The sequence below is a fragment of the Antennarius striatus genome, chromosome 5 (assembly GCF_040054535.1).
Source record: "Antennarius striatus isolate MH-2024 chromosome 5, ASM4005453v1, whole genome shotgun sequence".
In the NCBI taxonomy this organism is placed as follows: domain Eukaryota; kingdom Metazoa; phylum Chordata; class Actinopteri; order Lophiiformes; family Antennariidae; genus Antennarius; species Antennarius striatus.
In genome coordinates this window covers 7,576,331-7,598,559 of record NC_090780.1, presented here as the reverse complement: position 1 = coordinate 7,598,559, position 22,229 = coordinate 7,576,331, and the positions used below count along the sequence as shown (strand labels likewise).

At 43.6% G+C, this 22,229-nt stretch overlaps 1 protein-coding gene across 1 annotated transcript; it reads right to left on the bottom strand.

Annotated features, from left to right (window-relative positions):
* Nucleotides 1-546: 546 nt before the first annotated feature.
* On the bottom strand, nucleotides 547-4,946 carry LOC137594964 (inhibin beta C chain). The gene is made up of 2 exons (XM_068314692.1): nucleotides 4,410-4,946; nucleotides 547-3,979 (listed from the first exon to the last, which is right to left on the bottom strand). Exons 1-2 carry the CDS (start codon nucleotides 4,783-4,785, stop codon nucleotides 3,204-3,206), a joined length of 1,152 nt encoding a protein of 383 aa, XP_068170793.1. The 5' UTR covers nucleotides 4,786-4,946; the 3' UTR covers nucleotides 547-3,203.
* Between the last annotated feature and the right edge of the window lie 17,283 nt (nucleotides 4,947-22,229).

The following is a 22,229-nucleotide window of genomic DNA, read 5'->3' as shown; positions in this document are numbered from 1 at the left end:
ATGTGTAGACTATTGCTGACTTTTACCAGTAAATCAACATTTACACATTTAGCAGGGAAATGTTTATTCATGCTGTGTTCCACAGAACAGTGGCTAGCAAAGCATTAGAGAGTAAAAATAAAAATATATTAACTTTTAAAGGGAGTATAATGCTGATTAAGACATCTTATGTAAACAAAAGTTGTAGATTATGATGATAAATGATAATAATAATAATAATAATAATAATAATAATAATAACCAGTACTTTAATTGTCCCTCTTGGGGAAATTCTTTTTACTCTTCACATGTACATATACAGTATGTGTTAACTACACACACAGGGGTGCATGCCTACAGGCCCCTAGTGTGTGCTGTGTTCAGGGGCCTGTAACCTGTAACCCGTGTGTGTAATTAAAAAATATGTGTGTAAATACCTGACCTTTTTTTTGCTACCTTCATTTTAAACAGATTATTATTCATCCTGCTCCAAAGTGTTGTGTGTTGTGACTGTAGCTGAACAGGAGAGATACTATGATTAAAAGTGAATAGAAATAACTGAAATGATTTCAAATATATATTCATTTATTTAAAATATACTGTCATTATACCATTACAGTTAATAATGAAGAATTTTATACATTTATGTGGCAAATCATTCATCACTCTTAAACTATAGCACAATTAAAACAAAATATGAAAAATAAATCTGCACTTTAATTGTCAAATTTCAAATGCTGATTGAATTTGCACCACCAGTAACAGTATAGAGAAATTCCTGGATCATCTGTGTCCTCTGCAAACATATGCAATATCTAGACATTACTAGAACTTACAAAAATAAGTTAATTAACATTTTTAACATCTTTTTTACATTGCATTCATGATTTACAAGTAAAAGATCTTTCAAGCAAAAGCGTTTGCAAAAACACAATGGGGTAATAAAGTGCTTTGTAACTTAAATAATGATGCCACCTCATTGTCACATTTAATTCTTGAACACGAGGCACTTTCAAGATGAATTAATAATAATAAAAAAAATCTTATTTTGAAAATAGAATTGGTGTAACTGAAGAAAAAATGCAAGTGCAGCTTTTAGAGGCAGCAGAGAGAAAAATAATACATTTCTGAAATTATTTGACAAAATGTGGTGAAATTAGTATCTGATGAATCATTGCATTAAAAAAATCTTGCTGATATGAAATGACACAAGGCATGTGCTGGTGTCTGACACATAACATGACTGCCACTATAATATTTGTCTCTTTTTAAAGCTGGTGCATTTTTTTTCCAACGATAAACAAATCCTACGTTTTTGTTTTATATTTCGTGGCATTTGTAAAAAAAAAAAAGTCAGAATTTTGGTCTAATTAAGCATATTTTTGAAGAGAAAACTGTGTATACTCAAATTTAGACATACAGTGCACCCTCTTTCCTCAGAGTTAATGCGTTCCAGGAACCACACGCGATTAACAAATTCCGTGATATATCGACAAACTATTTATCCTATTATTTACCATAATTTAAACATTTATTACCCTCCACATACTGATATTAAAATACCTTCTATCTGTATTACCCTTTCCCACACTCTTATCGACTGTTTAAAGCACTTTTCTGTCTCACGGAAATCTGAGACTCATGGCAGTCCGAGACTCACGGAACGTAACGGACTTCCAGATGCCGTCAGCCAATAGAATGGGAGTACAGTATCACGTGACTGCTTACCAAAATTGCGGTGAGGTGTAGTCGCGAGTGCTGATGCATGAATGTACAAGGGTGCACTGTATACATAATGCAACAGTGATTATACGAATGGTAATTTCAAATCAAATTCAAATAAAAGAAAATAGAAATAGAAAATTTCCATAGATTAAAAGCTTCTAATTCTATTTCACCTCAAGTAATCTTCAGACTTTATAGATATACATGCCAATGGACAGCAAAATATGCTCACTGACCCACCCGCAGCACAGACTTTCAAATTAGCTGACTGAAGCAAAAACTAAATGTTTGCTCACATTGCTGAGACATATGCATATGCTGTCAGAACAGTTACCCAACTGATTTTCTGACTTTTGAAGGTGGGAGGAAGCCAGTGATCAATATTACCTCAACCTGAAAGCAGCATCACCTTTACTCACACAGAACTCAGAGCTGCTTGAATGTCTCTCAAATGTTTCTCAGAGTGCTCTAAAAACCCATGATTGCCACAATTAAAATAAAACTGTTGTTGGATGCAAAAACAAGGAAGATGTTGTAATAAATACATGCAATATGCCCATATTAACACAGGTCACAGATCACAGGTCCACCTAAAAGTCTCCATTACTCAGTAATGCAAGGAAATAAAAATGAAAACGGTGAAGTGATGCAGTTGTTGGCTTCTCTTTGCTGTTTGGTTGAATCAATACTCAATGTCTAAGTTGTGCTTAGTTATCAGCGGTTAATGAAGAAGGCACTTCAGGGATTTATGTAACTCCTTCTTCCTTAAAAAAAATAAGCATTTATTGAGGCCATTCAGGTAAAATACTTTGTCTGTGGACACTGTGACTCTTATGAAACACCGCTGCCTCTAATTTCCTATAAACCATAAATCCTACCACTTTGAACTGAATCCCAGCAGTAATTATGACAGACATAATAAATAATCTATTTTGACTAAAATGAATATTGGTCTCTAAAATATGCACCATACAAAGGATTTAAATTAATGTTTTTTGAGACCAAACTAATCTACCCTGGTCATATCTGCTGACCATCACAATGTTTTATATTAATCTCACACCTTTCATATTTGTGTTGAGGCTGCTACCTTATATGTGATTGCATTCTTATATAAATATATCAGCACTCAATCTCAGTAAGTAATCTTACTGAGATTGAACCAAGTCTAGGCTCGAACTATCTCTTTACATCCTGCATCTTATAACATCAATAGAAAATTACAATTAATTTCTTAATATTTAATACAAGACACCGGATAATTCAATTTTGCATCTTATAAAATACCTGAAAGGCATGGAACAAACTTTCTGGTAATATTATCTTTTCCTTTGCGCCTGCTATTTCCCAAATCTACCAAAGAGAAAAACTGAAAGGAAAACCTTTACAAAATCCTCAGTTCTCATATATGTGTGTTTTTCTGTTTGTTAGAAATACATACAATTGCTCTTAATTTCTTCCATTGAAACAAATTACCATCACCATACTCATACTTTCCTCTATGTACACCCACAGGACTCCACTATCATATCAGGGACATCCGTTTTGACAATGCTGTGCTGAGAGTTGAAGTACACCATGGAGAGTGGCCGACGCTCGGTGGGAACACAGCATGAGGACGCAGCTGTGTTGATGCCGTTGACTTTCAGCTGGCTGAAGACAGTGGCATGGAATGAGGATGCAATGCCTGGGGAGCCAGACAGATGTTGAGGGCACTGACCCATGCAATAGTTCATGTGGTAACCTTCAGGTGCAATGATCCAGTCGTGCCACTGGATATCCTTGAACTTAATGTAGAAGTCTCTCTTGCAACACACAGTAACATCATCACCGCATCGCAATGAGCGCTTCCTGACTGAGTGTTTGGAGTGATGGTCACGAACACGCACCTGGGCCACCATGAATGGCTGGTAGGGGTTGTCAGGTGAGAAATCTAGAGCGCAAAGGTTCTTCCCATCCATGTTGCAGCTGACTTTTAGCTGCAGATGCTGTTGCCTGCCATCCAGGAAAGCCTGCAAATTGCGTTTGATGGGGAAGGTGTGCCAGTTGCTCTCCTGGACCTCCAGCATCTTTTCTATTACCTGTGTACGGTTAGATTCGGATGCCCCACCGTCTGCTGGGAGGAAGACCTGTGCAGAAAGGCGAGAGTGAGGGTTCTTGGAGGAGCGAACGTAGATCCACAGAGAAGCCTGGAGGACTTGAATACTTTGGCCACGCTCCTGCTGAAACTGGAAGGTAAGACTCAGCGGAGACTCATCACTGTTCACTGTCTCATCTATGAATAAATGACAATTTAAAAATAACACATTTAGTTAATATTTCGGTGAGTTCACAAAATTTCATCTGTGTTACACAAGCAAAGCTACAATCAATTTTAAAATCACATATCAGTGGCTTTACTTTGAAGTAAAAAACGATCAAGTCGATCTCCTGTCTAGCATTTCACATTAGACTTTGCCCTTCTTCTAATCTTACAGCAAATCCTCCAAACATGCTGAAGTTTAAAATATTCATGGCAAATACTTATATCACAAAAATTTACCATATTTTATGGAACATTAAGCAACCCAACGCCGTTAACCGGGCACACAGAAAACCTGATGTAATTTGTGTCCATTTTAGCAGATATGCGTAACGCGTACTTAAATTGTGCTTTACCAGAAAAAGAACAACTTTGCAATGCGAAAAAATAATAGAAAACTTACTTATTTCTGCAAAGCTCACTATTTCATAGCCTTGGTCTCTTGTAGGTAAGCCTAAATTGTTCTCTAATTCAAGAGTACCATCCTGTTTGACGCGCCCCGAGTGAAGTTTGCGCAGCGCAGTGAGGAGCGCCTCTCTGGGCAACGTCTGAGTGATGTTTGGTCTTTCTTTCAGGTTCAGCTTGTCCAAAAGTTGCTGTTTGGCGATTTCTTGCATCAACCTTTGCTCGGCGTCTCTGTCCATCGTCGGCCACCCACAAGACGCGCAGCCGTGGGATCCGCTAACACATAGCCCTCTCAAAAATAAAGGTGCCACAACAAGAAACGTTGGCAATGCAAAAGACAGCTTCATCCCACACTCCAAACTGCATAAATACATCGTTGTGTTCGATGTAAGGAAATTAACAAATAAAACGCTTCAAATATTTTCTTGAGTTGTTCTCTGGATGTCTCAAGTTCCCCCCAGGGTTGTCAGAGGTCCTTGCCCGCAGCTGGACAATGTGAAGCCAGGAGTTGAGAGAAAAGACTGGAGTTTCACCTCCTGATGAGAAAGATATCTGGGGTAATCCACCAAAAGTGGTGACACGTTGGAGGGACGCACCAATAAGCGCATTGGGGCATCGAGGAAATTAGTAACAGTCACGTCTAGTCCTGCTCTCCCGCACAACGCATGCACACCAAACACGCACCCAAACGTGCACACAGTAGGATGAAGACTGGCGCACGGAATCAACAGAGTTTCTCTTAACAGCGCGTCCGCTGCGCGCAAACAAATACTGTACGTCGACTTGAAAGCGACTCGCTTTCGATAATTACACTGTATATGGTAAACTGTGTTTATTTGTGTTGCCACAGGTCCGTAGAACGTTACGGTGTTTTGTTCTGTCCGGGTAAACTGAGTAGATGACACCACCTGTCGTAGGTCGTGACGGTGGAAGTTGAAATTTAGCGCTCTTTAACCCAAAAATTATAAGAGCGCTTGAGGCTGTGAGGCGGGAACTTTGGTATTTGAACACGTCCATTCACGTTCCCTTGCTGATGTGACAGAAAATCATCGCTTCTGTGTGTGTGTGTGTGTGTGTGTGTGTGTGTGTGTGTGTGTGTGTGTGTGTGTCTGTGTGTGTGTGTGTCTGTGTGTCTGTGTGTCTGTGTGTCTGTGTGCGTGTATGGGGTGGTGTTTATGAAGTATAATGTGGAAATGAGTGAGTCATCTGCCAAACCGTTGCCCTCACATGTTTTTATGCCGAGATTAGTACAACCAGTTCATCGATTCTTGACACCATTCGATCGGTTTAAATGACGCTGAGGAGCGTCTGATCAGAGCTAATGTTTCTGTAATCTAGACATTAAAGGTGATGTGTTGAAGGTGCACTGGGAATAATAGACAATGGAAGCTTCACATGCTAATTATTGTAATTTTTAAAAATAATTTCTTACTGTATTTATCAATATTATTATTATTATTATTATTATTATTGTTGTTGTAATGAATATTATTATTATTACTACTATTATTATTATTATTCTTTTCCTTTCGGCTTTTCCCTTCAGGGGTCGCCACAGCGAATCAATTTCCTCCATCTAGCCCTGTCCTTTGAATCCTCTTCTCTCACACCAACTACCTTCATGTCTTCCCTCATTACATCCATAAACCTCCTCTTTGGTCTTCCTCTAGGCCTCCTGCCTGGCAGCTCAAAACTCAGCATCCTTCTACCGATATATATATATATATATATATATATATATATATATATATATATATATATATATATATATATATATATATATATATATATATATATATATATATATATATATATATATATATATATATATATATATATATATATATATATATATATATATATATATATATATATATATATATATATATATATAAAAATGTCCCTCTCACCCTTGTGGGGTGGTATCTGTGTGTCATCCTCAAGCTCGGGTCCTCTACCAGAGGCCTGGGAGTCTGAGGGTTCTGCGCAGTATCTTAGCTGTTCCTAGGACTGCGCTCTTCTGGACTGAGGCTTCAGATGTTGTTCCAGGAATCTGCTGGAGCCACTCTTCCAGTTTGGGGGTCACTGCCCCAAGTGCTCCTACTACCACGGGGACCACATTAACCTTAACCTTCCACATATATATATATATATATATATATATATATATATATATATATATATATATATATATATATATATATATATATATATATATATATATAAAATTATTATTATTCCCTAGAAATAAATATGCTGTCAGAGGTGGCACATTCTTTACTCAAGTACAAGTAATTGTGTGGTACAAGTATTTATTCTATTTATTCAATCATGTGAAAATTAGAATGCATCTGAAGTATGCTCAAATTTTAGAAGTAAACAGTAGGCATTTGGAAGACAAGTCTCCTGGATTTTTTAAGCTAATTTAACTGGAATTTGTGTTGTGTAAATGTGGCGTTAATATTATAGAAATTAAATTAACTGTATGTTATTATCAGCATTATGACTGACCATAAAGTAGAACACAAGGTGAAAAAACAAATCTTCTTTATGATCTAGTTTTTTGAACATTTTGCTTTATAGCATTGGGATATTGAGGACAAAACCAATGACCTGAAATACAATTTCAGGTCATTGGTTTATTGGTTTATTTATTTATTTAAGTGATTTTGAATATGTAAACGGAACATAAAACCAATATCTGTGATGATATGAATATGTTGGACATAAAAGCTAAAAGTTGTCAAAAAATAAAGACCTGTAGAAAGTACAGGTTCCTGAAAACTCTGCCAAAGTAAGGTAACAAAATATTTGTTATTTGCTACTTCCAGCCTCTGTGTAGAGTTCTTTATTGTATAACTGTAAATGTGCAACAGTATCACCCAATAGCATTCTCCTTGTGTGATTGTCCTCAGAAAGTGCTTCACAACATTCATTCATTCATTATTGTCTCCTTGCCGCCCCTCACATTCACACCTACGGACAATTTACCACAGATACCATCATGCGAGTTACACTAAGGCACCTAGTGCAGGTCAGGTGTGATAACTGTTCACACAAAGATCGAACATGTGTAAGGGCCAGCAATGAGGCCCTGGGAGCCCATGAGTATGATATGTGATTTCCTAACATTTTGACTAACAAAAGGAATGGTGATGCATATTGCTCAGTGGAGGTTAACTTATCTTAGCTGTGGTCATCATGGTTGAGCAGATTTTTTCAAAGCTTAATTCCAGCACATTTCTTTTACCATCTGATGATGTTCTGCTTTTGAAAAAGAAAGTTCCTTTATTAGTCCCTCAGTGAAAAAATTGATTCTTTATCCAATATATATATTTTCACACACACACACACACACACACACACACACACACACACACACACACACACACACACACACACACACACACACACACACACACACACACACACACACACACACACACACACACACACACACAAGGTTGGTAAACCTGCAAATTACTGGAATTGAGTGACAGTGGAGTGAAAGGCAACCTATACAGCTATAAGTCTTGAACTGGCCACCCTCAGGACCCCAAGCCACGTCTTTGTGAAATGAGGTAAAATTTTGTTAACTGTACATCCCTTTAATATCATGCTATTCCCTCAAAGTGCTTTTGAATTTTTTTTTATTTCTCCCAGATTGCTTTGCAGTTTACAGAATATTTCTGTATGACACAAATACTGCACAACTGAGTTCAGATTTTCCTGTAATGTTACAGTAGTTTCACAGAGCAATAACATTTTGGTTTAAATTACACATAACTCACAAACTCTGAGAACTCTACATCATTCAACTCCAAGAAAAGCAATCTTTAACAGTGTGTCAAGCGTCCAATCACAATTTGTGTTGTATTTTTGAGCTTACGTCCCTCGATAAGAAATGTGTCAAACATGTACACTTCTGTTGACTTAATTATTTCTTGTTTTCAGACTGAACGTGAACATAAAACAGTAATATGCACTTTCATGCTCTTACCTTTTTTCTTTTTCTTTGTTGACACAAACATTCTATCAATGCGCATGCATTCTGCAATTTACTTATTTTGTCATTGGATAATACCAATATAAAACAGAGTGATATCTCTAGTGTATTTCATTAAAGGCTATCTTACCTTTTCTTGAGTTTATGTTTCATGACTTTGTCAAGGGAGCCTAAAAACAAGAATTCTGTCATAAATGTTTGCTTGACAATGTCTTCAGTCAAAACTTGGCACTTGAGACCAAGAAAGCCTCGTAATGGATTAGAAGTATTTGCTGCCAACATGTGGAGAATCTTAGGAACTGCAGCAAACTTTACTTGTGTGTGGTTACCTCTAGAAAATACACACACACACACACACACACACACACACACACACACACACACACACACACACACACACACACACACACAGACACACAGACACACACACACACACACACACACACAGACACACACAGACACACACACACACACACACACACATACACATATATACTGTATATATTAGTGCTGTCAGGCGATTAAAAAAAAAATCTAATTAATTACAGGATTTGTAATTAATTAATCTAATTATTTGCATTTTAATCTCATACCTGCTAAAGGCACCCGAATAAAGAATTTGAATTCTAGGACATTACAAAATTGTAGAATAGACCAAGAAGAGAGGATTTGAAATCCACATTTTTATAGGTTAAATGTGCTTTATAAATGAAATTCAAAAGAAAAAAGGCCAAGCACATCAGCAAACCAGTTAGGCCAGGTGCATTTCGCAAAAATGCAATACAAATACAGTTAAATAAAATAAATAAAATTCAGAAATAAAATAAGGCTGAGTCTCAAATAGGCACATAAGCAGACTCAATCAAAATGAATACTAAAGCTGATTTATTACAGCAATTCAAAATGAATAGTATAACATGCCTCTAAATAAGGCAACATCAATAGCAAAATTCCAACAGGCTTTTCTTAAGCTAACGTTACAGGAACTGACAACAGATAACTCTGTGTCCTTGACATGTTTTGGATTTAAATGATACATTAGGCTGGAGCTGCTTCAGTGATATGAAAATTCTCTTTTACAAAAGGTACAAATAATAATAATAATAATAATAATAATAATAATAATAATAAAAATAATAATGGATTAGATTTATATAGAGCTTTTCTGGACACTCAAAGATGCTTTACATCGGATCCATTATTCATTCACTCCTCATTCATACTTGGTGATGGTAAGCTACGTGTGTAGCCACAGCTGCCCTTGGGCAGACTGACGGAGGTGTCTACAGCGCAGATTGGCAACGCAGAATCACTGCGTTTTTGTTGATCGTCCCGTCTTTGTTCTATTTAGAAATAAACTTTCCGCCCAAAGGTCCGAGTATGCTTGCCTCGCTTTCCTGTGTTGCGTCCATCTCTGTTGTCAGTCACCATGCTTTTGACTAGTGGCTCAGGGACGAAGTGATGTAACACTGCCGCCTACGGGTCCCTCAATGGGCCAAATTTGCCACTCGCGATTAATTGCGTTAATTTTTATAGCGTGTTAATTTGCAGCGTAATTAGTTTATCTAATTAACGCGTTAAAGTGACAGCCCTAATATATACATATGCATCTTCTTTTCCTTTCGGCTTTTCCCTTCAGGGGTCGCCGCAGCGACTCAGTTGCCTCCATCTGACCCTGTCTTCTGCATTCTCTTCTCTCACACCAACTACCTTCATGTACTCTTTCGCTACATCTATAAACCTCCTCTTTGGTCTTCCTCTGGGCCTCCTGCCTAGCAGTCCAAAACTCAGCATTCTTCTAACAATACATTCACTATCTCTCCTCTTGACATGTCCAAACCATCTCAGTCTGGCCTCTCTGACTCTATTTACAAAACCTTGAACATGTGCTGTCCCTCTGATGTACTTATTCCTGATCCTATCCATCTTGGTCACTCCCAAAGAGAACCTCAGCATCTTCATCTCAGCTCCCTCCAGCTCTGTCTTCTATCTTTTCCTCAGTGACACTGTCTCTAGACCAAACAACCTCGCTGGTCTCACCAGTTTTGTACACCTTTCCTTTCATTTTAGCTGAAACTCTTCTATCACACATCACACCTGACACTTTTCTCCACCCGTTCCATCCAGCCTGTACATGCTTCTTCACCTCTTTTCCACACTCTCCATCGCTCTGGACTGTTGTTGTTAAAATCCTCCACCTTCTTGGTCTCTTCTCCCTGTAATCTCACTCTTCCACTTGGGTCCCTCTCATAGACACACATGTACTCTGTCTTACTGCAGCCACCCTTCATTCCTCTCCTTTCCAGGACAAACCTCCACCTCTCTAGTTTCTCTTCCACCTGTTCCCTGCTCTTACTATAGATCACAATGCCACCTCTTCTAGTGTTTCTTCTCTCTCATTTTCCTCGTTAATCACCTCTTCAGAGTACTCTTTCCATCTTCCCATCACTCTACTGGCACCTTTGAATACACTTCCATCCTTAACCTGCTGCATGTCCTTCCCATCTCTGTGTCTGTCTTGCAAACCTGTATAGATCAGTCTCTCCCTCCTTACTGTCCAACCTTGTATAGAAGTCATCATAACCCCCTTGTTTGGCCTCTGCTACCGCTACTTTCACCTTACGCTGCATCTCCCTGTACTCCTGTCTACTCTCCTCAGTCCTCTCAGTGTCCCAGTTCTTCTTAGCTAACCTCTTTCTCTTTCTCTGTATAAACGCCTGTACCTCCTCATTCCATCACCAAGTCTCCCTATCTACTTTCCTTTCTGATGACACACCAAGTACTCTCCCACCTGTGTCCCTGATCAAAACAGCAGTAGTTGTCCAGTCATCTGGAAGCAACTCTTCACCACCAAGAGCCTGTCTTAACTCATTCCTAAAAGTCATGCAACACTCTTCCTTTTTCAGCTTCTACAATTCCATTCGTCCTCTGCACTGCCTTAACCCTCTTCATCACCACCAGAGTCATCCTACACGCCACCATCCTATGCTGTTTGGCTACACTCTCGCCTACCACTACTTTGCAGTCACTGATCTCCTTCAGATTACACCGTCTTCACAAGATGTAGTCTACCTGTGTGCTCCTACCTCCACCCCTATAGGTCACCATATCTGGGCTGAAACATTGTTGTTCATCTCCCAGTGGCCACATTTAAAAAAGGTAAGCAGAAAACCTTTTGTAATAACCAAATTTCTGCAGTGAAATGACTAAACTAAGGGAGATGAGTGATAATCTTATAAGATCGGGTTATCAGAAAGGAATTGTAGGTTGGCGTCCCTCCGACAGTGACTCGGTAAAGAACCATAGTGGGTTGGAGTCCCTCCGACGATGACTCGGTAAACGTGATAAAGTGTTTGATTTTGATATTGTATTTGTCATGAACGTAGTACAGGAAGGCAGGACTCAAGTGCACGACAAGGACCGGTAAAGCAGAAAAACAAGGTTTATTCAAAGCGAGGGTCGGTACACAGATAAGGCAGTCAAACCAGGCAGAGGTATCCAAGGCGCAAGGCAAAACGGCAAGGTCAAAAAACAAGCAAGGTTCAAACATGATAAACTATGACAAGGACTGTGGAAAAAGGCTAGGACGTGGGCAAAGAACATCAACGAGACAAGACACAAAGGGGAAATACAGTACATGCAGGGCTGATGGGGAGTGATTAGACACAGGTGCGGGAGACACAATCAGATATCAGGGGCACACAGATGGGGAGGAGGTAGGGCAGACAAGAACCTGGAACAGAGATAGGGGTGAGTGATCACAAAATAAAACAGGAAGCCAAGACATGAAACATGGGGAAGCAAATAAAATACTTGACTGACGGGGTTCATGACAGTTCCCTCCCCTCAAGGGCTGGCCCCTGAAGGCCAAGGTGCATCAGGGTGGGCAGCAGGAAAATCCCGGATGAAGGAGGGATCCATAACGAACCGGGACGGGATCCAGGAGCGCTACTCAGGCCCATAGCCCTCCCAGTCGACCAGGTACTGGACATCCCGGCCCCGACGGCGAGCAGACAGGAGCCGCCGAACGGTGAACACCGGTTTGCCATCAATGAACCAGGCGGGCGGAGGGGGTCTGGACGGAGGGACGAGAAGACTGGTTCTGACAGGCTTGACGTGGCGGACATGAAACGTGGGGTGGACTCGTGTAGCGGTTCATACTTTGCGTTGTGTTTCTTTTTTTTAGTTTTCTTCAAATGATGAGTCCACTCTTGTGTTTTCAATCACCAGTCGTTTATTCTGGCAACACACAACATGTGCGAATGGTGATCACAATCCTCATCAAACTACCTCTCTCAGCCGCGGTCATTACCGATTTAACATAAAATGGATTGACTGAAGAGTCATTATCAATAAACAAAATGGAAATAAAAAGTTTTCTCCAGTAAACTAGTTAATACCTGGTGGTGGATGGCTACATACCTGGCAACACACAACAATGGCGATCACAATCCTCATCAAACTACCTATTAGGGGAAAAGACAACTTAAATTTAAACTGTCGCGGTGAAGCACAATGTTAGTTAAGACCATACGACTGTCACAGCTATTTATCTAGCCCCCGACAAGGAAGATTGATCCCACCCGCTACAGACACGTACCTCTCTCAGCCGCGGTCATTACCAACTGAGAAGGGGTCTCCAGGTATTCAGCACACCACCACCAGCGTACCATAGGGGGAGCTCTAACAACTTGTTAGCCAATGAGAAGTGGAAACAACCAACTCCGCTACACTCGTATTGACCTTGGGAGCTTCAGCTGGACTGTGACCGGATTGATGACTTTGGCGATGGGGAATGGACCGACAAACCTGGGAGCGGGCTTCTTGGACTCCACCTGTAGTGGTAAGTTCTTGGTGGATAACCAAACCTTCTGGCCGTGTCTGTAACGTGGGGCGGTTGTTCTCTTACAGTCTGCGGCTGCCTTGTAAATGTTTGACTGCCGTAGGAGATTCTGGCGGGCCCACTCCCAGGTTCTCCTACAGCGCCTCACCATGGCCAATGCAGAGGACATGGCCATGGCTTCACCATGGCCATGCTTCCAACCATCTCTGTTCGAGGGACTCTCGAACAGAGATGGTTGGTCACCATGAAAAATTAGGAAGGGAGACAAACCAATGGAAGCAGATGGAAGAGCATTGTGGGCAAACTCGACCCAAACCAATTTCTGTGACCAGGTGTCGGGGTTCTGGGAAGCCATGATGCGTAGGCCGGTCTCCAGTTCCTGATTGAGGTGCTCAGGCTGCCCATTGGTCTGCAGATGAAAACCAGAGGAGAGGCTGACCGTGGTGCCCAGCAGGCTGCAGAACTCCTTCCAGAACTGCGAGATAAACTGAGGGCCACAATCAGAGACTATGTCCTTGGGAAAACCATGAATTCGAAAGATGTTTAACATCATGACCTCAGCCGTTTCCTTGGCTGAGGGGAGTTTGGGGAGAGCAATAAAGTGGACCATCTTTGAGAGTCTGTCCACCACCAGAAGAACCACAGTGTTACCGTAAGAGGGGGGAAGCCCTGTGACGAAGTCCATGGAGATGTGGGACCAGGGGCGTTGAGGGATGGGCAAGGGCCTGAGTTCTCCTGAATGCTTCTGGTGAGAGACTTTCTTTACTGGCACAAATAGGGCAAGCGTTGACATAGTCAGTAACATCTTTCCCCATGTTGGGCCACCAGACACGTTGTTGTACCACAAACAAGGTCTTATTGATACCGAGGTGACAGCCCAATGAATCACCTCCCCCCTGAGGGCCTGAACCACAAAGAGCTTACCATCAGGACACTACGGAGGAACAGTGACACCATCGGCCGCCGCCTTAACTTTCCCTCCACTTCCCAAGAAAGAGTAGCGACAAAACGTGTCTTGGGTAAAATGGTCTTGGGTTCAGGGTCAACATGATCATGAGCAAACATACGAGACAGGGAATCAGGCTTAACATTCTTAGAACTAGGTCGGTAGGAGAGCATGAAATTGAAGCGGCTGAAAAAGATAGCCCAACTAGCCTGCCTTGCATTGAGGCCCCATCCACACTATGCGTGGAACTTTTTGAAAACACAGCTTTTTGGTTGAGTTTACGCCTTCCGTCCACACGACAACGCAGATATCTAACACAGATAACTTTTTGAAAACGCTGGCCTAGGTGGATTTTTAAAAAAATGCTGGGTCTGCGTTGTCGTGTGGATGGTGTATCCGCAACTTTTTAAAAATGCTGACGTCTTGCCTGCGACGAAAATCGCTGTGACGTCATATTTATGGGCCCGTGTGTACAAACATGATAGATGTATGAACCTTGTTGATGGCACCATTCTTGCAGGCGTTTTGTGACAACAAAACACGGAGGATTCCTATTGGATAAAATTTGACTCAATACTGCCACCACATGGTTTGGCGTGCTTATAGCCATCTTCGAAAACGCACTGATGCGTTTATGTGTGGACGGACATTTTTTTTGAAAATGCTGTCATGTGGACCCGAATCGTTTTCAATGCGTTTTCAAAAAGTTGCGTTTTCAAAAAAATCTGTCACCGTGTGGATGGGGCCTCAGCCTCTTAATGGTCTTTAAATATTCAAGGTTCTTCTTTAGGCCCTGAAATGCAGATTCACACTCGGGGCTCCAGACAAAAGGTCTAGGAGTTAAGGAAAGGTCATGCATAGGTGAGGCTACAGAGCAGTGGTTCTTAACCTGGGTTCGATCGAGCCCTAGGGATTTGGTGAGTCGGTCTCAGGGGTTCGGCGGAGACGGAGGTCAAGACAAAACACCCGATGTGTCGGCAAAAACACCCAACAACATACACGAATCACTGTGCACTTTTGACACATCGTATCAATTTGTGATGACACGCCCCCCCTTAGCCATCACTGGCTGCAGGTGATCATGCTACATCGATTAGCCTACCTGTGCTACATGGGATTTTGCGCACTCAGTAGTCGATTTATGCCTGTCATGATGGTACGTCATCTGATTGCTTTCTTAATATTTTAATCCATAGTAACTATGTTGGGCAAAAAAAGAAAGTGGTCGGACGAATATGCTCAACAGGCGACCGTGGACCGTGGCTCAGTGGTATAGCGGGTCGTCCAATGATTCAAGATCGCCGGTTCATTTCCCGCTCCCGCCGAGTAATTTGTTGTTGTGTCCTTGGGCAAGACACTTAACCCTCCTTGCCTCCAGTGGGGCACTCCCGTGTGATTGAATGTGTGTGATTGTTCCGCTGGTGGTCGCAGGGGCCGTAGGCGCAGCAGCAGCCACGCCTACGTCAGTCTGCCCCAGGGCAGCTGTGGCTACACACGTAGTCTACTATCAACAGGTATGAATGAGGAGTGAATGAATAATGGATCCAATGTAAAGCGTCTTTGAATGTCCGGAACAGCGCTATAGAAATCTAATTCATTACTATTATTATTATTATTATTATTATTATTATTATTATTATTAATAATTATATTATATTATATTATATTATATTATATTATATTATATTATATTACATTATATTACATTATATTATATTATATTATATTATATTATATTATTAATAATAATAATAATAATAATAATAATAATAATAATAATAATAATAACGTGAATTTACATGTACTGTATAATGGAACGGGGCGGCATGGTAGCGCAGTGGTTAGCACTGTCGCCTCACAACACGGCGGGTCTGGGTTCGAGTCCCGCGCTGTGCGGAGTTCGCATGCTCTCCCCATGTCCGCGTGTCCGGGTTCTCCGGCTTCCTTCCACCTCCAAAAGCATGTGCTTCAGGTTAATTGGCTGGTCCCAAATTGCCCGTAGGAGTGAGTGTGTGTGCGCGTGTTTGTATGTCTTTGTATGTGGCTCCGCGGTGCACTGGCGTCGTGCCCGGAGTGTCCCCCGCCTCACGCCCTATGCCAGCTGGGATAGGCCCAGCTCCCTGTGACCCGCTACAGCGGATACAGCGGCGGTACATGAAAATGAATGAATGTATAACGGAACGTGATTGGAGTCAGCGTTCTGATCTGCAATGTCAAGTTGAGCAACTCTAGTCTTGCACTGGCAAAAATAAAGGAATACTTCCTTAAGAGGCATGGAAAACAAAAGAAAGAGACTTTGCTGTGAAAATGACGTAAGAGTAGCACTTACCAAGGTGAAGCCACGCATATCTGAACTGGTCTCTCAATAACAACAGCAGAAATCACACTGATTTGTAGGTAGGTCATTTCATGTGAGTTCATGCACTGTCTTGGTTTTGTTCTTTGAATAAGGTGACATTAATGCACAATTCAATAAATACACCAGTAAAACATAAACAGTATTTACTGGGTACAGTATTTGTGCAGGGTACAGAAGCTTCTAAGAGACTCCTCTCGATAACCCAGGGGACTCGTAGTGTGGCAGACTACTCAGTTGAATTCTGGACTCTAGCAGCCCAGAGTGGGTGGGATGATTTGGCTCTGCAGAGTGTTTTCTTGAATGGACTTTCTGAACAATTGAACTTGCTGTAAAAGAAGATCCTGCAAATCTTGATTCTTTAATTTTGCATCCATTAAAACGGACTCTCCAAGGAACCATCTCCAAGGAACCATCACCTTATCGTGGTGGAGAGGTTTGTGTGCCCTAAGGATCCTGGGAGCTATGTTGTCGGGAGTCTTGTACTCCTGGTAGGGTCACCCAAGGCAAACAGGTCTCAGGTGAAGGGCCAGACAAAGAATGGTTCAGAAGATCCCATGAAAAACGGAAAAGGGAAAAATGTGACCCTGCTTGGAGGAAGCCCGGGGCCCACGTCTGGAGCCAGGCCTGGACGGAGGGCCCGTCAGCGAGCGCCTGGTGGCCGGGTCTGCCACGGGGCCCGGCCGGGCTCAGCCCGAAAAGGCAACGTGGATTCTTCCCACCCCTTTGGACCCACCACCCGCAGGGCAGACCGATGGGGTCGGGTGCGCTGCCATATGGGTGGCAGTGATGACAGGGGGTCACGACGGACCCAACCCGGGCGGCAGAAGTTGGCTTTGGCGACGTGGAATGTCACCTCACTGGCGGGGAAGGAGCCGGAACTTGTGTTGGAGGTGGAGCGCTACCAGTTGGATCTGGTGGGGCTTACCTCCACGCATAGCCTCGGTTCTGGATCCAAACTCCTGGATAGTGGTTGGACCTTGTTTTACTCCGGAGTTGCGTCAGGCGTGAGGCGCAGGGTGGGTGTGGGGATACTCACAAGCCCCCGGCTGAGTGCTGCTGTGTTGGAGTTTACCCCGGTAGATGAGAGGGTCGCTTCCCTACGCCTTAAGGCTGTGGGGGGGGGAAAACTCTGACTGTTGTTTGTGCATATGCACAAAATATCAGTTCAGAGTATTCGGCCTTCTTGGGGTCCCTAAATGGGGTCCTTGAAGGGATCCCTGCAGGGGACTCCATTGTTCTCCTAGGGGACTTCAACGGACACGTCGGCAATGATGGAGACACTTGGGGGGGCGTGGTTGGGAGGAATGGCCTCCCTGATCTGAACCCGAGCGGTGTTATGTTGTTGGACTTCTGTGCTAGTCACGGATTGTTCATAACTAACACCATGTTCAAACACAAGGATGCTCATAAGTGTACCTGGTACCAGAGCACCCTGGGTCGGAGGTCAATGATTGATCGTATCATCTGACCTTCGACCGTGTGTTTTGGACACTCGGGTGAAGAGAGGGGCAGAGCTGTCAACTGATCACCACCTGGTGGTGAGTTGGGTCCATTGGCGGAGGAAACCTTTGGATAGACCTGGTAAGCCCAAACGAGTAGTGCGGGTGAACTGGGAACGTCTGGAGGAGGACTCTGTCCGTGAGGCCTTCAATTCCCACCTCCGAAGGAGCTTCTCGTGCATCCCTGTAGAGGCTGGGGGCATTGAACCTGAATGGTCGATGTTCAAAACTTCCATTGCTGAAGCTGCAGCTGAGAGCTGTGGTCTCAAGGTCTTAAGTGCCTCAAGGGGCGGTAACCCTCGAACACCGTGGTGGACCCCGGTGGTTAGGGAAGCCGTCCGACTGAAGAAGGAGGCCTTCAGGGGCATGTTGTCCATGGGGACTCCTGAAGCAGTTGCAGGGTACCGACGGGCCAAAAGGACTGCAGCCTCAGCTGTGATGGAGGCAAAACAGAGGGTGTGGGAGGAGTTCGGAGAGGCCATGGAGAAGGACTATCGGACGGCACCAAAGTTGTTCTGGAGGACTGTCCGACACCTCAGGAGGGAGAAACGGGGAACCATCCAAGCTGTATACAGCAAAGATGGGACACTGTTGACCTCGACTGAGGAGGTTGTCGGTCGGTGGAAGGAACACTTTGAGGAACTCCTGAATCCAACTACCCCAACTGACCCGTCCTATGTTGTAGAGGCAGAGCTGGAGGATGATGGGGGATCAGAGTCAATCTCTCGGGGTGAAGTCACTGAGGTAGTTAAACAACTGCACGGTGGCAAAGCCCCAGGTGTTGATGAGATTCGCCCAGAAATGCTGAAGGCTCTGGGTGTTGAGGGGCTGTCGTGGATGACACGCCTCTTTAACATTGCGTGGAAGTCTGGGACAGTGCCGAAAGAGTGGCAGACTGGGGTGGTGGTTCCTCTTTTTAAAAAGGGGGACCAGAGGGTGTGTGCCAATTACAGGGGCATCACACTCCTCAGCCTCCCTGGGAAAGTTTACTCCAAGGTGCTGGAAAGGAGGGTCCGGCCGATTGTCGAGCCTCGGAATGAGGAGGAACAATGTGGGTTCCGTCCTGGTCGTGGAACAACGGACCAGCTTTTTACTCTCACAGGGATCCGAGAGGGGGCTTGGGAGTATGCCCATCCAGTCTACATGTGTTTTGTGAGCTTGGAGAAGGCATATGATCGTGTCCCCAGGGATATACTGTGGGAAGTACTACGGGAGTATGGGGTGAGGGGGCCTCTCCTCAGGGCCATCCAATCCCAAAGTGAGAGCTGCGTTCGGGTTCTCGGCAGTAAGTCGAACTTGTTCCGAGTAGCTGTTGGCCTTCGCCAAGGCTGCGCTTTATCACCAATTCTGTTTGTGATTTTCATGGACAGGATATCGAGGCGTAGTCGTGGTGAGGAGGCTTTACAGTTTGGTGGCCTGAGGATTGCATCGCTGCTTTTTGCAGATGATGTGGTCCTGTTTGCGTCATCAGCCTGTGACCTGCAGCGCTCACTGGTCCGGTTTGCAGCCGAGTGTGAAGCGGCGGGGATGAGGATTAGCACCTCCAAATCTGAGGTCATGGTCCTCAGCAGGAAACCGGTGGAATGCCTTCTCCAAGTGGGGAATGAGGTCCTTCCACAAGTGAAGGAGTTTAAGTATCTCGGGGTCCTGTTCACGAGTGAGGGAACAATGGAGCATGAGATTGGACGGAGAATTGGGGCAGCAGGAGCAGTATTGCAGTCGCTTTACCGCACTGTTGTCACAAAGAGGGAGCTAAGCCAAGAGGCAAAGCTCTCTATCTACCGTTCAATCTTCGTTCCTACCCTCACCTATGGTCATGAGCGATGGGTCATGACCGAAAGAACGAGATTGCGGATACAAGCGGCTGAAATGGGCTTTCTCAGGCGGATAGCTGGTGTCTCCCTTAGAGATAAGGTGAGAAACACTGCTGTTCGCGAGGGGTTCAGAGTAGAGCCGCTGCTCCTTCGCGTGGAAAGGAGTCAGTTGAGGTGGTTTGGGCATCTGGTGCGGATGCCTCCGGGACGCCTCCCTAGGGAGGTGTTTCTGGCACGTCCAGCTGGGAGGAGACCTCGGGGCAGACCCAGGACCAGGTGGAGGGATTATATCTCAACACTGGCCTGGGAACGCCTTGGGATCCCCCAGTCAGAGCTGGTGGATGTGGCCGGGGAAAGGGAAGTTTGGGGCTCCCTGTTGAAGCTGCTGCCCCCGCGACCCGATTCCGGATAAGCGGTGGATGATGGATGGATGGATGGATGGATAAAACGGACAATCGAATCCGCGAGCATTGTAGGGAGCATTCAAGCCGTCATATTCCCACCTTGTCTTACCCTTGCAGTGTCCCACCAGGCAGGTTGAGCGCATCCCCTCCTCACAAGCCTGTTGTCCTGACTACTGCAACTTCTGAGGAGGGGCCAATGTAAGTGGCTTGGGCAAAACTAACACCAGATGAGAGGCAGTGTAGAATCAGGGCTGGCGTTTGTATATATTGTGAGATTCAGGGACATTTTCTCGCCACATGTCCTGTTTGGCCAAAAGACTGGGCTCATCAGTGAATATGGGGTTGCTGGTGAGCCACGTTTCCACCTCCAATCCCCCAACAATAATGATACTTCCTGCCATGCTTTGTTTTACTGACTCTACTCTGCCGTTGACTGCTCTAGTGGATTCTGGAGCTGAGGACAATTTTATTAACTGTAATCTGGATCAACAAACTGGGTTGGATAGGGTACCCATTGCTACTCCGCTAGTAGCAAATGCTTTAGATGGGAAGCTAATCTCAAAAGTGAACCATTTCTCAGAACCAGTTAAACTTTTGTTATCAGGCAACCATCAAGAACAACTGCAGTATAAATTAATTTTTTTCACCTCAGACTCCGTTAATTTTGGGATATCCTTCGTTAAAACAACATAATCCAAATTTTGATTGGGTCAGTGGAAAAAATGTTAAGTTGGAGTTCTTTCTGTCACTCGAAATGTTTGCATTCTGCTCTTCCACCAACAGGTTCAAACATGCCGTTTCCAGTGCCTCCAGATCTAAGTAATGTTCCTGATTTATATCATGATCTAGCACAAGTATTCAGTAGGGAGCAAGCACATTCACTTCCACCCCATAGACCTCATGACTGTGCCCTTGACCTTCTTCCAGGTTCAACTCTGCCTTCCAGCCGTCTGCATAGTTTGTCCAAACAACAGAATGAAGCAATGGAGCAGTATATTAAAGACTCTCTAGCAGCGGGTATAATCAGACCTTCGTCCTCTCCTGTTGGTGCTGGTTTTTTCTTTGTTAGTAAGAAGGATGGTTCACTTCGCCCTTGATTTGACTAACATGGGTTAAATAACACAACAGTGAAAAACAAATACCCTCTTCCTCTCATCAACTCCGCGTTTCAATCTCTTCACAATGCTACCGTCTTTTCTAAACTGGACCTTCGCAATGCGTACCATCTTATGCGCTTTCGCAAGGGGGACGAGTGGAAGACGGCATTCAATACACATTTGGGCCATTTTGAATATCTGGTAATGCCTTTTGGGTTGACAAATGCTCCTGCAGTTTTTCAAGCCCTGGTCAATGATGTATCGAGGGATTTTTTGAATTGTTTTGTGTTTGTCTACTTGGACAATATTTGGATTTTCTCTTCTTCTGTAGATGAGCATGTTACCCATGTCCGCCAGGTGCTGCAGAGACTGCTGGAGAACAAACTATTCGCCGAGGCAAAGAAGTGTGTGTTCCATGTTGAGTCGGTTGGATTTCTCGGTTACATAATTGGCAGCGGGCAAGTGAAGCCAGATCCCTCGAAGATCCAAGCAGTTTCACAGTGGACAGTCCCAGAGACCCGTAGACAATTTCAAAGTTTTCTCGGATTTGCTAATTTTTACCGCCGTTTCATCTGGAACGACAGTTCAGTGGCAGCTCCTCTGACTCATCTCACCTCCCCCAAGATTCCTTTTGTGTGGTCTTCAGACGCGGATGAAGCCTTTCAGGCTCTTAAGAGACGTTTTACTGAAGCACCTGTTCTCACACATCCTGACCCAACCCTGCAGTTCATCGTCGAGGTGGATGTTTCGGATACTGGTGTTGGAGCTGTTTTGTCACAGCAATCTGCCTCTGACCAGAAAGTGCATCCTTGTGCCTTCTACTCACGCCGTTTATCTACCGCTGAACGGA

Bases quoted from the DNA above. Each gene is read 5' to 3' on its own strand.
- LOC137594964 (XM_068314692.1), bottom strand. From the start codon at position 4,785: ATGTATTTATGCAGTTTGGAGTGTGGGATGAAGCTGTCTTTTGCATTG. The intron at 3,980-4,409 runs GTAAGTTTTCTA...ATTTATTCATAG, and splicing joins AGTGAGCTTTGCAGAAATAA to ATGAGACAGTGAACAGTGAT.